This window comes from Microtus ochrogaster, unplaced genomic scaffold (genome assembly GCF_000317375.1).
Source record: "Microtus ochrogaster isolate Prairie Vole_2 unplaced genomic scaffold, MicOch1.0 UNK5, whole genome shotgun sequence".
Lineage (NCBI taxonomy): Eukaryota > Metazoa > Chordata > Mammalia > Rodentia > Cricetidae > Microtus > Microtus ochrogaster.
In genome coordinates this window covers 13,225,615-13,239,986 of record NW_004949103.1, presented here as the reverse complement: position 1 = coordinate 13,239,986, position 14,372 = coordinate 13,225,615, and the positions used below count along the sequence as shown (strand labels likewise).

The 14,372-nt window shown below is 34.8% G+C and overlaps 1 protein-coding gene across 7 annotated transcripts in view; it reads right to left on the bottom strand.

Annotated features, from left to right (window-relative positions):
• Slit2 (slit guidance ligand 2) overlaps window positions 1-14,372 on the bottom strand; it is a 346,807-nt gene that overhangs the window by 101,543 nt on the left and 230,892 nt on the right. For all 7 annotated transcript variants that reach the window (XM_026788661.1, XM_026788664.1, XM_026788663.1 and 4 more), the window contains 2 exons: window positions 842-913; window positions 317-388 (listed from right to left, as the gene is read on the bottom strand). In XM_026788661.1, the coding sequence (XP_026644462.1) occupies window positions 317-388; window positions 842-913 (144 nt within the window). The remainder of the gene's footprint in view (window positions 1-316; window positions 389-841; window positions 914-14,372) is intronic.

The following is a 14,372-nucleotide window of genomic DNA, read 5'->3' as shown; positions in this document are numbered from 1 at the left end:
TTAATAAAAAATAAATAAATAATAAATAATAAAATAAACTGTTTACTCATGACAGCTGGGAAAACATTCCCCAAATGGAAATCTTCTCTTTTAATAACAAAGTTAAAAAAAAATCTACCTAAAAACTGGCTGGTGTTAGAGCTAGACAGCAGGCCTCTGTGAGATGATGAAGTCCACAGACAACAACTATAGTTAAGAATTCATAGCTCATCAAAGAATGAAAGGATATTTTTCTCTTAGCTTAATTTGAAAATTTATAAACTTTTGACTGTGGAGAAAATTTTGGTTTCCCTCGGAAAAATCTGTGGCTACTCACAGTGAATTCAGAGAGCGCAGTCCCTGGAAGGCATCTGGGGCAAGCTCCGAGATCTGATTATTGCTCAGGTCTCTACACACAGAGAAAAGGTTAGGTTAAATGACATGGGAGTCGCCAGGCACATTGACTTCATGAGAAGAGGATTTACTCGTACACATTGTCTATGAAGACATGAACAACATTCAACAAAAATATTAGATGATCCTAAAACTTAAAAGTGAATCACACACTGTCAAAACAACTAGTATCGATTTGCTTAAGTTATTAGTAAGGATGGCGTGTCTTAATTAGACAGTAGCATACCAAAGATGCCATGACCATTTTTGTGGCGATCAGTACACTAAATTACAGAGAACATAAAAATTATAAGGTTTCACTACTACAATTAAAGTGCCATTATACAACTGGCCCTCAGACTGTCATCAAGCTGTCAATCTCTTCAATATCCATGCTTAGTTCTTCCTACACAGCCCTGACCTACACAATTTACAGAATGACATATCTTGCACAACACTATTAACTCACATTCTTCTGAGCTTTTTATATGGCGAGAAAGCTCCAGGAGGGATGGCCCTGATGGAGTTCTGTTCCAAACGTCTGCAAAGAAAATAATAAAAATCAATATTTAGGAGAAAAAGTAAAAATCTAGACACGTTTAATTCAGACATAAGTTTCACATCAAGAAGGGACGTTACTGCTCTTCATGAGAGATCTTTTCTTCTTTTCCTCTAAAAATCAGACTGAAGTTGAATGTGTTGCCCTTTAAATGAAAAGCAAGATTGGAATAATAATGAAAAGAAAGCACTACCCAGGTACTGCCTAGTCATGGGTTAGGCAGGAACCTTACACTGAGTAGGAAGCATTTGTAGGTACAAATTTAGGTGTATTGTAATAAACTATGAGCAAATTAAATATGCAAAAGTCTTGTATTTAGATGTATAATACATTCTAATGATAATTTTAAGTTCGAAAATGAAATTACTGCTCTATATCAAATTTTATAGATACTTTATCCTTTAAAGAAAGCACACTGTCAGTTGAAGAAACTGATCCACTCACAAAATTAATTTTGGAGCAATGTATGAGGCATAGTGTTAAATTATAAATCTATAAATAATGGAGAAATCTTCAGTAAACAATGTAAACCAGCTAACGTGATATGTGACCACTATGGTAAAAATCATCTCAGAAAAGTGCAGTTAAACATAGGTAGAATATTTTTATGATATGATAAAAATCAGAGTAAAGTTCAATTCTCACATACCATCTACTCTAAGATTCTGTTATTGGAGAAAAATAAGAAATATATACCCAAGCTGGGCGGTGGTGGCGCACGCCTTTAATCCCAGCACTTGGGAGGCAGAGGCAGGCGGATCTCTGTGAATTCGAGACCAGCCTGGTCTACAAGAGCTAGTTCCAGGACAGGCTTCAAAACCACAGAGAAACCCTGTCTCGAAAAAACAAAAAACAAAACAACAACAACAACAAAAAAGAAATATATACCCAGTCATTGAACACACAAAGGGGGAGGTTTCACCAAGTCTCTTAGTAAATATTTTTGTCCAACAAAATAACAATGTCACGCAACCTTTTTCTTTCCCATATCAGCACCTGAGAGTCATTTCACAGCCTTTCTTTTCAGTTCTGCTCTGGATCCTGGAGATCTGACTCCAGTGAACCACTGTGGGAGGATTCTGACATTGACAGTGGCTGGTGAAAGATTGAAGCATCCAGAGGGAAAAATATTTTTCCTTTGTTTAGGGAATAACCCCAAAAGCCACTTCACGGTCATCATAATTTCAGCTTCTGCTAGATGTGCCTCATACTTTATCATTTTAAATTAGCTTTTTATCATTTAATTTTAGCTTTCTTATACTTGAACCTAAGTAGAATTTTTTTCTTCTGTATTTTACCTTCCTACAAGTTTCAGGAAATTCATATATATTAAAGTCTTATATTAAACTAAATGGAATAAATACTATTTTGCTATCTAGATTTAAAAATATATATACATATGTGTACTCAACACATATATGTGTACTAAGTGTATATATGTTCTTATATATAATAAGCATATACACGTTCATAAGCATATATGTGCATACATGTTGCTCTATAGGCACACATATGTATGCAGGTATATGGAAAATGCATATAAATGCATTTTATTTTGTGTTTGAATATTGCATATTTTCTTCTTATCAGGTTGTTGTATTTCAGGAGCATCTTTATCTCAGAAGACAGGAAACCATCACATTAATATATATGGATTTGAGACCAGGGGAGAAGGCTTAGTGCTCACTGAGTGTACACACACACACACACACAGTTTAGCATTTGAATTATTTGTCTAGGTCTTAGGAAACATATTTTTCACAGGCTCTAAATATAGCCAAGACAAAGTTATTTTGCTCTAACAGTCATTTGGCAATGATGCTTTAAAGATCATGTTCGTTCCAATTTCGATTCATTCTTAAACTACAAAAAAATCAAATAATCTGTCTATGTCAAGGAAACTTTACATATCAGTTAATCGCTGGATCATCGTAACATAATGATTATAAAAAGTAGGAATGTTTTTGAGTTGTTTCAACACAATGAAAAATTTGTTCATTTAACTTTTTATAATACTATGTGAGACTGTTGAAAATAATATAAAGGTATCAAGAACATCATTCGATGATTCACTCTTTATAGGTATTTACAAATGGTGCTGCTTGGGGTTGCATAGTGATGAAAAGTATTCTGAACCCACAAATTTAACCAGACTAATTCTATTCTTTAAGGGGACTTAAGGTATTTCATGAAAAGCTTAATATTTATTTGTGGACTTAAAGTTTCAGTACCTAGCATAGTATAAATTCTAATTATTACAGTGGCAACTAAGTATATTTTAATATTTGTGTTCAAAATTATTATTTCTCTTAAAAGTGTGCACTTGTCTGCATAACTATATGCACATGGGTATACGCAGATGTTTATGCTTGTGCACATTCGGTCGTAAGAGAGTGCTGGTTACCCTGTGATGTAATTATGGGCATTTGCAGGACACGCCTCTAGCTAAATGCATTCTATGACTTGATCTCACATATTCTTCATTATACAGCAAGTATTCTTAACTGCTCTGCCACCTCTATTGCCCACCAATGCCTGTTATTATGGTAAGTTATATTTAATCTATATTCAATTCTGTTGAAAATATTCATATTTAAATCAATCACAAGTATGAATAACAAATCTTTTTAGAAATGGACTAATCAATACTATTAAAGTTATAAAACAGTGAATACAGGGTGAAAGTATGTTAGATAATTATAATTATAAAATTATATTAGATAATGAGATAAATTGCAATGTCTCACATATAACTAATGATAGTATCTGTTTTGTTCATTATTGTGATGTACCATGATTTACATTTCACATTGAAAACTGCTTCATTTAAAACTTAGAGGACAGAACACTGAAGAATGGCATGCTAGGTGGACCTGCTGGCTTTTCTTATTTGCTTATTTTTAATGTAGCTAAAACGGGGCTTTGAAAAAGCTTGTGTGGCTATTTACACTTAGCAGCTAATCGTTTTGTTGTTGTTGTTTTATTACACTCTCTCAGCAGTCCGTTTAGGATCAACATGATTGCATTCCTCCACCAAAAGAAAAAAATGATTCTCACTGGAGAAGACATACTACCAGAACAGACACCAAATGTTCTTTATAATGTCTCGTTTTTCACTTAATTCGTACTTAATGGACAAGGAACAATTACGGAATTCTGTTAAACTTTTAGCTTTGTTGAAGAAAATGATTTATTTTACTTGACAGGAACCTTAGAATGAATTTTACAAACTAAACAACGTTCACCTCTAATGGTCATCCCATGAGAAGGAGAAGAAAGCATTTGACCAGACGATATGAATAAGAAAGAAAACATCAGCATTTTCAGGTTACGAAAACGGCAGGCTGTATTTACATTTCTTAACTCTGTTAGCTTCTGATCTCTGCTTATTAGCATTGGATCTGCTGCGTTTCAAAGAGTGCACATTTGAGTCCACTGTTCCATGAAGAATCTAATTAGAAACATTTCAAGATTATGGAAACAGATAGGGTAATGGGTACGACATATTTGCATGATTATGACAATACATATCATAATTAAGAGCTTTCCGAATGTCAATCCTTCAGAGATTATGCTGTGTCTCTTTTAGAAAATAAAAACAAATTAAACAAAGTGAACAGGGGAGAAATTCTATGGCCGGCATACCACTAGGATGAAGCATTTCATGTAAAGCTGCCAGGGCCAATTTATTCCATAGGATCTATGTGGCCGAATCTACAAGATTTTATAATTGTATTATAAACAAATAGACAGATATCCAGATGTAAATGTTTATTTTATATATTTATACACTACACTGTATTATTCTACATAATATATGTAATGAAAAATATGGATATTACCACTTCCTTAAAATTAGAAGGATATTTTAGTTTTCTGCTCAGTGAGATGAAATATTTAATTGTATTGAGTGAGGATGAGTCCCAAATCCTCACAAGGAGATTTGGCCAATACAACCTTTCTTGCATTTTTCTTTCTATTTATGCCTTGAATCCCTGCAGGTTTGTGCTGCCTAACAGCAACTGATCACAGGAACTTCAGGGTTTGTTTCTAAAATTAGACAAACAGGAAGACTGTGCTGGGAAACTGGAGACCACCGAGCATGGGAACGGCGTGTAGGTTTAGCTGCGATTTCAGAAAGTGTCACCACAGTGTCACTGCTGATCTGCAGCTCTGCCACATAAAATACACGCCAGTGGTTATGACGGCGTAGATCTTAGACACACAATGTTTAAAAAACCCACCATGATATAGTGTTTAAGGAATTGCCAAACGAGTTATTCATATATTTATGAGATATTAGACAAATTAGTTTAGTTTAACATTCATGTCTTATCCCTCTATCTCAATGTTTTTCCAAGTGGAATTATTTTTAAAACAACACAAAATAACATCCATGAGAAATATTAAAAAGTCCTATATAATCAGTTATTATATCGTTTATAATATATAATATTCAAGACTGAAAATACTCATTCTTTGTTGACAAAGTGTGAACTTTGTACTGACACAGAGCTGGCTAAATCTGAGTCTACAAGCATCAGCTTTATGGGCTCTTCATTCATTGTGTTTTAGCTTCTTTTTGCAAAATGATGAAAAATAGTAACTTGATAAGAAGTGCAGTTTAAATAAAATATATTGTATTTTTTTTGCACTAAGGTAGATGAATAAAGACATGACATTTACACATATATATTATACAATAAGTTATCTGAAAATCACTGTCATCAACACACATTATTTAAAACAATATATCTGCCACCTGATATGATCTCTAGTGTGAAATTAATATATGATGAAATAATATTTAAGAGTCAATTCACAATACATTTCTCAGCTAATTCCGATACTATAATAAACACATGTATATAATTCACATCAAAACTGAAAAATGCTGATGATAAGATCTGTAATCATACTGATTAATGTTTAGCTTTTTCTTTATTGCCTTAGAAACTACAAAAGATTTTTACAATACTAAGTAAGATAAGAATTTCGATTGACTGTGCCTGTAACATACAGCCCAGATGCTGATTATACATGGCCATAAAACTGACATGTTTTTGCATTTTCTCCATCTGCTGTTAACATAAATGACAAAAACAGCTGTCAGAGCATGGAACATGGGTTTAATGGGTGAAGGGAGGGAAGGCGCAATGACTCTATCTTTTGAAAGTTAAATTGTGCGGTGCAGCCAAGGTAGTCTGGACACAGTAAACAACAGTATCTGCAGACAGAAAAAAGGTTCTATTTAGACTGGGGAGTCTGTCACCCAGTACATGGTAATTTGGAAATCAGTATTTCATATTTATGGGAAGTTACTTTCAAATTTTAGCAATGGGTTTATGCTACTGGTTTCCTTGATATGTACCTATTAAAATCAACACAGCATGTTTTAGGCTAAAATATTCTTTCTTTCTCCTAAGCATTATCATTGACACTTCCTCAGTTTAATAAATGCCTCCACAGCTGAGGTAATATTGGCCTCTAGATGTATGAATTTTGCATACAGCTAACACGTTTGCCTTTGGCCTGTGTCCATATTAATTGATTATCAGCTGTTTTTGTCTTGAGTTGTTCCTGAGAATTACCCATTTTCTTAACCCCATTTGGTGCCATTTTAATACACACCCCCAGACATACACTCATCTGCAGTTTCATCATAGCGAATAATCCTCCATTAGGTCTCTTATTCTAAATCAATACAGAAATATTCGTGAACATGAAAATGTGTATCTGCCTATATGAGCACATCTCTTGAAAAAAATGCTAGAATTGTTTGAATTTATTCACATAGATACATTTCCAAGTCCAAAAATTCACTCAGTATATAGGTAAACGAATTAAAAGGAAAACACACACACACACACACACGTTTGAATTTATTCACATAGATACATTTCCAAGTCCAAAAATTCACTCAGTATATAGGTAAACGAATTAAAAGGAAAATGAACTCAGTCACACATAACTTTTAATAATGTATTTATGGAGACAGAGTGAGATTCACAAAGTGAAAATAATTAAGTTTTCATCTATATCTACTTATCATCTATGTATGTGTGTAAATATGTATGTATGTATGTATGTATATATCCATCCATCCATCCATCCATCCATCCATCCATCCATCCATCCATCCATCCATCCATCATCTCTGCCTGTCTGCCTGTTTGTCTATCTATCTACTAACTAGCTATAATCTATCTACCTATCATCTATATCCTTATCAATACAAAAACAAAAAAAAGGAGGCTGCTGTTTTGTTTTAGAATAACAACTGAAGCCCTTTGGGTAATTAACATGTATCAAGCCTTGTGTTATATCTCAAATTGGCTAATTATTTTCATTTGCAAATATCTGTCTTAATTCTTAATCTGCATAACTGCAACTGATTATCCACAAATCCATGATATAATTTCTTTTTAAAGTAGCAGCTTTGATCCTTGTAAGAATGAATGATATTTTGGTCCCAGCTACTCTCGTTTTTATGTCAGATTCAGCATATTTTACATGTTTGAGTTCTCTAGTTTGTTTTTGCAGTATTATCTGGTTAAGGGAACCAATTACATCAGTGCTTAGAGTGGCACATTGGGATAACATCCCATCAGGTCCTGCTTCCGGGCTTGCCTTTATCATTGTTTGGTAGGGTCTGCTACAAAGGTGTGTTTCAGCTTCTTTCTTTCTTCCTGAACACCAGGGTGATGTTTACAACAAAGAACTCTATTCGTGCCACCCCCTCGCCTAAGCCATTCTCCCATGTGCTACTATTACAATGCAGCTGTTCCTCCAGCTTTAGCTACTGTTGTACCTATTGAGAATTGCAAACTTAACTCACCTTCCTGGGGTCATTACGTGATGTTTCCTTTGTATAAGGATTTCCAATTTTCTCTATACAAAAGCACATCCTCATACCAGAGAAGGACGTGATTCTCCCAGGCAGATCAGGTGCTCTGCTGGCCTTGTTCAGAGAAAGTAATTTCTGATTCTCACAAGACTCTCAACTACTCTGCATAAGGCTTCAACTTTCTGCACTGTAAGCTGTCTGAAGGCAGTCAGTGACGCAGAATGGGGGGCATTCATACTGACCAAGAACAGAGTATAAGGAAAGAAACCATTTCATACTTTTTCTTCTTTTATAGCTTAAGTCACAGACTTTTGCAGATTAGTAAGGGAATCTCTTGGAGTACTGTTTTTTGTTGCTGTTGTTGTTACAGCCATCTATGTTCTCATTTCTCTAATGTTTTTCCTATTTTTTTTATAATTTTATTGTACTCCTTTCATTTATAAAGAAATGTGACCAAAACACCTTCATGTTTAAAGTTTCATGCCTCACAATCTTTTGTGAATATTGTTATCATTGTGTTAACTATTACACAAGACGACTTTTAAAAGTGTTATAAACACATACATACAACAGGCATAAATACTGTTTTTATATTAGCTGATTAATGAACCCAAAGTTACAATAATAAAGAACGCAGAACCAAGTCATGCTTTAGGCTAGTTGATCCTGAGTGTAATAAATATATTGAAAATCTTACCTAATCTTTAGATAATAAGAGATAGTTTCTTAACATTATGAACTGAAGCAAAATCATCCCAATCATTAATTCTACATTTTCTTCAAGCACAAGAAAACAACTTTCTATAGAAAAATAATTTCTCTTTGAAGTTATTGACTTATTTAAAATGAAGGGAAAGTGGATCTGGAGAGATGGCTTGGCAGCTAAGAGCAGGTCATGCTCTGCCTGAGGACCAGAGTTTGGTTTCTGAAAACCACTTCAGGTAGCTCAGAACAACCTGTATCTCCATATGACCACTCTGGCCTCCATGGTTGTCTACCCACATGTGGTACAAATCACACACACACACACACACACACACACACACACACACACACGCACGCACACCTAAATAAAAGTAAATCTTTTCAAAATTAAGAAATAGTGAAATTGTATGCTATGTATTTGCTGCATAAAAAATTTCATTAGAAATTGTAACATTTGCTTTCATTAGCTGTTTCCTCAACACTGTCTAAGGAGAAAATACAAATTGTTTTATATATTCTGTGAGGAATTTAACATTTTGGTTTGTTTTTGTTTTTCAAGGCAGGGTTTCTCTGTGTAGCTTTGGAGCCTGTTTTGTTGGGCTCGCTCTGTAGATCAGGCTGGCCTTGAACATACAGATATCTGCCTGCCTGCCTCCTCAGTGCTGGGATTAAAGGCATGTGCCACCACTAATATTGCATGTTTTATTTATCTTTAAAACTTATTTTTAAATGAAATAATTAGAATAAAATTAATTACACAGGTGATAGCCAAGTAACTGAGATATTATTAAGTGTACACTAAATAAAGTTTATCCAGGATTTATTAAATATTTCTATTTGTTGTTTATTTTTTATTTGAGATAGGGTCTCATTCTAACCTAGTCTGGTCTTTCACTCATTATAACTCAAGCTGGACTCAGACTCAAGGCACTCCTGCCTCAGTCTGTCAAGTGTTCGTATTATAAAACAGTATAAAACAGAATACTTAGCAAGTCATTTTAAAATTATTTAATTCAGAACAGACTAGACATAAGCTGATCAAATCTTAATTATTTAATATTTCATGTAAATATTAAAAGGATTTTTAAATAACTTGGGAAAATACTGAATAAATACTATTATAAGCAATTAAACATTCAAAATGTTGGAAGATGAAATTAGAGAAAAGGCTTGAAAAAGGACAAACTGCACAAAAGTAAGAGGGAAAGTGTTTGAACAGAAATGGAAAAAGAAGAAATTTTTAAGTAGTCTCAGCATATAAATTCAGTTTGTAAACAGGTATTCATTTTCCAAGATTTTTGTTGCTTTCATTCCTCATACTTTGTGCCCCTCAACAGAAGAATGGATAAAGAAAGTGTGGCACATCTACATATTAGAGTAGTACTCAGTGATAAAAAACAATGACATTGAATTTTGCATGCAAATGGATAGAATTAGAAAACACTATCCTGAGTGAGATAACCCAGACCCAAAAATATGAATATGGTAAGTACTCACGCATTAGTGGATACTAGCCATAAACAAAGGACATTGAGCCTGTAGTTTATGATCCTAGAGAAGCTAAGTAATAAAGTGAACCCAAAGAAAAACATATATAGATCCACCTGGAAATTGAAAGCAGAAAAGATCGCCTGACAGAATTGGGGAGCATGAGGGTGGGGGTGGGTAAAAGGAAGGGGAGCAGGGGAAGAGGAGGGGAGAAGTGGAGGGTTGGGGAGAACTTGAGGGAATGTTATAGTCGAGATGGAGGAAGGACAGATAAGATAGCAAGGATAGAGATATATTGATTGAGGGAGCCATTTTGGGGTTAGCAAGAAACGTGGCTCTAGAAAAATTCCCAGGAATACATAGGATGACCCCAGCTAAGACCCTAAGCAATAGAGGAGAGGGTGCCTGAACTGGCCTTGCCCTGTAGTCAGACTGTTGATTATCTTAAATCTCACCATAGAACCTTCATCCGACAACAGAGGGAAACAGAGGCAGAGACCCACATTGGAGCACTAGACTAAGTAAGCTCCCAAGGTCCAGTTGAAGAGTGGAAGAAAGGAGAGTATGAGGAAGGAAGTCAAGACGGTGATGGATTCACCCACTGAGACAATGTGCCTGAGCTAATAGGAGCTCACCAACTCCAACTGGCCTAGGAGTGAACGAGTATGGCATCAAGGTAGTCCCTTTGAATGTGGTTGACAGTTGGGGCAGACTGAGGGGCCACTGACAATGGCACTGGGATTTGTCTCTACTGCATGCACTGGCTTTGGGGGATCCTATTCTCTTTGGATGTATACCCGCTCAACCTGGACCTAGTGGGGAGGGCCTTGAACTTTCCACACGGCAGGGTGCTTTGCCCTCTCTTAAGATTAGAGGGGGATTGGGGGAGGGTGTGTGGAGGGAGTGGGAGGAGAGTGGAAGCAGCGGAGGAAGTGGGAATTTGGATTGGTATTTTTTAAAGTAATAAAATAAAAAAAAGTTCAGTGAGCTGTTTCAAGATTGAATTTTTTTTCATTTTAGTAAGATTCTTTAACTCATCTCAGTTTTTTTCTCTCCTCTCTTCTGCCACAAAATGAAATGGTTAGTCTTTGAGAGATTAAATATCTATGCCCTGGCATTACAAAAGAAATATGACTTCCGAGAAAGGTATCCATGCATCATCTTTAAGGTGATAAATGCATCCATCTCTCAAGAAGGAGAGTAATTACAACATGTTGGTTTGGTCATCAGAGAATGCAGCCAAAGGAGATATAACACTTAACGTGGACTTCAAAGCAGTATATGTAAGAAGAAAATTTTACTGATGAATTCTTTCAGCTATCTAGTCCACTTTAGCCTAGAGTATCAGACATTTTTAAAATTAAATTTATTTATTCAAATTTTTGGAAATTCTGCTTATAAGCAATCATTATGTCAACAAAGAAAGCCTGACTCGACCTTGTGATTACACTTATTAATCTTGGTACAACAGCTCTCTCATAGATAACTCAATATTAAGTGCTTGATTGATTCTGAATTGTATATACTCTCACTTCCAATAACTATTCATCAACAGCGTATCAAAGTGCTTTGCTGTGCCACGGTATTAGTTTTGTTACAGGTTAGGTTACTCTCTGGTGGCTTGAGTAGAACTTGTTCTTGCCTTCTTAGAACTCAAACTTTGGTATTGAAAGATGTTTAAAAACACAAATACACATGTCTGTTAAAGAATTCTCCCTTCCTGTTATGATCTTTTTTTAAACGAGGGATGGTTTCCTTTACTGTACAAAACATTTTAGTTCTATGCGGTCCCAATAGTTAAGTCATAACAGTTATAATGCCAGAATGGATGGAGACAGCTGCTGAGAGAGGGAAAGACCATGTTCTCTAAGAGTGTAGCTCCTGAGAAGTTGACTGTGGCTCAGTAAAAGACTATATACCCTGGAATATTGGTACTGTACAAATTGGTCTTTAAGGGTTTAAAAATAAAAATCACAAAGTTAGGTGGGTGGAAAAGGGGAAGTGGATCTGCAAAGAAATGGTGGAAGGCAGGTAGATATGATCAAAACATGTTACTTGACACTCCCAATGAATTAAAAAAATAAAATAAACTTATAAATTAAAATGTGATCAGTAGATACAGTCAAAACTTATTCGCAGCCCACGAATGCAAATGCAAACCACTGGCCATGATAAATCATTGTGTAGTCGTCAGGCTTCCTGAGGAGAGTTCCCCAGGTTTTCTGAACATGCCTCTGAAGTGGTTTTCCTACTCTGTAAAACTCATCTCACAAATTCAAATTATATGCTATGTGTGCAAGCATTCAGCACTGAAAAATTTAAGTAGATGTTAACCTATTTCTAGTTTATGATGCTTTATATCGTCAAGAAAAAATGTTTTGTAAAACACCAAAATATGATTTGTGCTTCCTAAAAATGAAATAGAATGGAGATAATATTTGCATATTGTTTAGTAACCTAGATCACAGTCAGGTGTTCACTCTTATATAGAGCTTATATCCTTTCTCTTTATTACAATTATGAATCTTATAATAAAGATGTATCACAGCCTAAGAAAACAAACATGTCAAAAATATTAAAATATCTCAATCTGAAATAAAGATGCTATACAGATAACCCACTTATACCTTGTTGTGAAATATTTGAATAAGACGAATAAATATTTTAATAATAAAATGATAATAGTGTAAACAATAATATTTGAATAAAGTTATTTCTATAAATTGAAAATGTTTTGTTGAGTACCATTTGCATAATTTTTCAATACTAGCAATATTCTTTATTTTCAACAGACAAAAATGTGAGTCACTGACCTAGTATGTTACATTTCTGAAGGTGTTTCATTCCCACTGAATAATGAATAATGAATAAAATTCATCTGTAGCCTGACGAACGTTTTTATACCAACTTATAAATTGAAGTTATGGTACCACAATATGACATATCACCTCTTTAATATAGGTAAACCCAATGGGATGCATTATTTAGTATAACTTCCATGCTGCTAAACTCCACCATTATGTGAAGTCTATAGAGCATGCGAGGTAGAGGCAAAGTGCTAAAGTGAAAAATAAAAATGATTAATAGAACAAGCCATTTAAAATGTCCCACATCACTGTATTGCTTTTGATAAATTTTTGCCCCTAGCTTGCTCTTCTAGAACATCTGTTAGTCTCCCTTTGTTAGGAGCAGATCTGACCGTTTTCTTCCTGTGTGCACATACACCTTCTTTAACTCTTGATTTTCCTCACTAGTTTTATTTAACTTTATTTTTTTTTCTCAAAGATATTCTTTCATCCTAATTTTCTAACGATTGCAGGTTTCTGAATTTTTAAATCAGTTGTTTTTAAAGAACGATTTGAGCTGTTCATTTTCACCCTTTGGGATTCCCAGTCTTAACATTCATAAGTGGCTTTTGTAATCACTGTTGACAAAATTGAATCCTTTCATATGAATGGTTAAAAGTCTGAACCGCTTTGGACTTCAGTGGGCTCACAGGCAGCAACACTTGCTTGAGCAGACCACATTGCCTGGAGGCTCTTTCTAGCTTTCACTGCCCTAGCCTTCTGCCTCTTTTCTCTTTCCCTTGGTTGCTTGATGAAATTATTTTTCAACATAGATTTTTTTGGAGGGGGTGGGGTCAGTTACTTCATAAGGTTTGACTCAGGCAAGTTCTTTCCTTGTTTAAAATTATTATAACCTGCATGATGTTATTTGAACCTCTTTACAATTTTTACTTCTTATTTACAGTCTTCCCACTGCTCAGGTTTGAAACTGGCATCGGTTTTGCTGCATTTTCCCATAAATCCTCACCAGTAGTATGAATCCCTTCTAATCAAACCTCTGTATTAACTCTCATCTGTTTCCATGTCCCCTTCTTCTTATTGTCCAACATTTCCTCCTCTTCCAACATCCACAAAGGTACGGCAATAGATTCCTAGATACCTTCTGCTTTGAAAGTCCATTGAGATACAGCCCTAAGACTAATTCTTTTGGAAGATTCAATTAAAAATACCTGTTTCCAGATGCATTCCAAATAAATTCTAAGATTTTTATAGTATTGAAACCCTCTATGTAGTTGCAATGACCCATTTTTAAATGTCCTTTCCTCTGTTCTCTGCATTATCACATATCACCCAAGCAGCATTCCTATATAATCTGTCTATTAATGTTTTATTAAGCCGGAGTTTCTTTCCATTCCTCACCTCTCTATGGGGTTTAGTTCAGGTGCTACTTTTGTAAGTGTTCCAGGTTTGAGGGATCATTTATGGGTTTCTAGATCATGATGTGTATATAGTTCTACACACACTATTTTATTTCCCAACAACAAAATGTTTTAGTTTCCCAAAATGATGAAATCATAGAAGAGAAGCAACTTAATCACGAACTCAGAGTCAGTAA